Source organism: Aptenodytes forsteri, unplaced genomic scaffold, assembly GCF_000699145.1.
Source record: "Aptenodytes forsteri isolate BGI_AS27 unplaced genomic scaffold, ASM69914v1 Scaffold274, whole genome shotgun sequence".
NCBI classification, from domain to species: Eukaryota; Metazoa; Chordata; class Aves; order Sphenisciformes; family Spheniscidae; genus Aptenodytes; species Aptenodytes forsteri.
The window spans coordinates 642,911-644,712 of record NW_008795101.1 but is presented as its reverse complement, the minus strand read 5'-3'; the positions used below and the strand labels follow the sequence as shown (position 1 = coordinate 644,712).

The 1,802-nt window shown below is 67.5% G+C and overlaps 1 protein-coding gene across 1 annotated transcript in view; it reads left to right on the top strand.

The window, feature by feature from the left end:
* NFIC (nuclear factor I C) overlaps nt 1-1,802 on the top strand; it is a 28,721-nt gene that overhangs the window by 24,147 nt on the left and 2,772 nt on the right. Inside the window, 2 exon segments of the mRNA XM_019471474.1 lie at nt 502-630; nt 749-933. Of these exon segments, the coding sequence (XP_019327019.1) occupies nt 502-630; nt 749-933 (314 nt within the window).

Here is a 1,802-nt window from a genome sequence, read left to right as displayed (position 1 = left end):
AGTGGGGGCTGCAGGGTCACAGGGGCACTCGTGGGGGCACCCACTTTTGCACCCGGGGTGGGCACATGCACACACGCAGAGCTGTGTGCACCTGCACGCACACGCATGTGCGCTTGCATGCACAGTCAGGCACACACGCACGCTCCGGCTGATGCCCGTGCATGAACACACGCCTACACACCCGTGTGCATGTACGCATACACAGGTGCACACAGTCGTGCTGGTACACACACATGCACGTGTACACATGCATGCATATGCACACTCATGCACACCCGTCTGCTGGTGCACACACGTGTGCATGTGCACACCTGCGGTACAACCCTAGAGATGCCCACACAGGCGCACACCCTCCTGCACACGCACAGACATGTGCACATACACACACGCTCACACCCATGCACCCTCCCCATGCCCAGCCTGTCCCCAGGGTGCCCCTCGCCCCAGGAACGAGTGCCCCAACCCCTGGGCTGGGCTGACGCTGTGCCCCACTTTCCCCAGGCATCTCCCCCACCGTGAAGAAGACAGAGATGGACAAGTCCCCCTTCAACAGCCCGTCACCCCAGGACTCCTCGCCCCGGCTGAGCAGCTTCACGCAGCACCACCGTCCCGTCATCGCGGTGCACAGCGGTGAGTGTCCTGGCGGGGAAACCGAGGCACGGAGTGAGCGGGCGAGCAGGCGGGGAGCTGGGGCAGCAGTTAGCTTGCAGTGACGCCGGTGGGCCCCCTCTTCCGCTCTTGCCCGCAGGTATCGCTCGAAGCCCGCACCCGTCGTCTGCGCTGCATTTCCCCACCACCTCCATCCTTCCCCAGACGGCCTCCACCTACTTCCCCCACACGGCCATTCGGTACCCGCCTCATCTCAACCCGCAGGACCCGCTGAAAGATCTCGTCTCGCTGGCCTGCGACCCGTCCAACCAGCAGCCCGGACCGGTAAGGATCCGGCCCCGTCCCTGCATCCCATCACCGACCTCGCCGTGGGGCGCCGGGGGCTGCTGCCGGCCGGGCTGCCAGAGGGGAGTCCCCTGGATCGTCTGCCGCCACCGCCGTCACTGCCACTGCCGCCGCCGCATGTGGGGGATGGGGGTGCTCTGGTGGCACCCGGGTGCCAGCACCCAGCCCGGTAGGGTGTTCCTACCGCTGCGGTTGGGGGCTGAGCGGCTCCGGCTGGTGCCTTGCGTTGGTTCGGGAGCGCCGCTGCGCCTGGTCGGTCTTGACACCTTGTTTCTCCGGCGATGGAGGTGCCGTCCCCTGGCTCAGCACCAGGCACCGCCTCGTAGGGGAGACAGGGCGGTGGGTGCCGGGGCTGAGCTGTCAGCCAGGGCTTGGGGGTGTCTGGTGGGAGTGGGACGTCTGGCAGGGGATGTGTGACCGTCGCCATAGAGCCACCGTCTGCCAGCGTGCCTGGGAGAGCGATGGGCTCTGCGTGCCCCGTCTGCCCGCGCAGCTGGCTGGTGACCCGTCAGCCCCGCCACTGCGCCGTGTCCCCCAGCATCCCCACAGGGGTGGCAGGGCCACACCGTGCTGCTGCGTGCCTTCCCTCGCCCCAGCACCCCACACACCCAGCACCCCATGCACCCAGCAATCCAGGCACCCAGCACCCTGCACACACAGCACCCTGCACACACAGCACCTCACACACCCAGCACCCCATGCACCCAGCAATCCATGCACCCAGCACCCTGCACGCACAGCACCCTGCACAACCATCACCCTGTGCACCCAGCACCCCACACACCCACCCACCCCGGGCTCCCTTCGTGCCCGATGCTGGCGGCCAGGGGTAGCCGCGCCCACTCCCG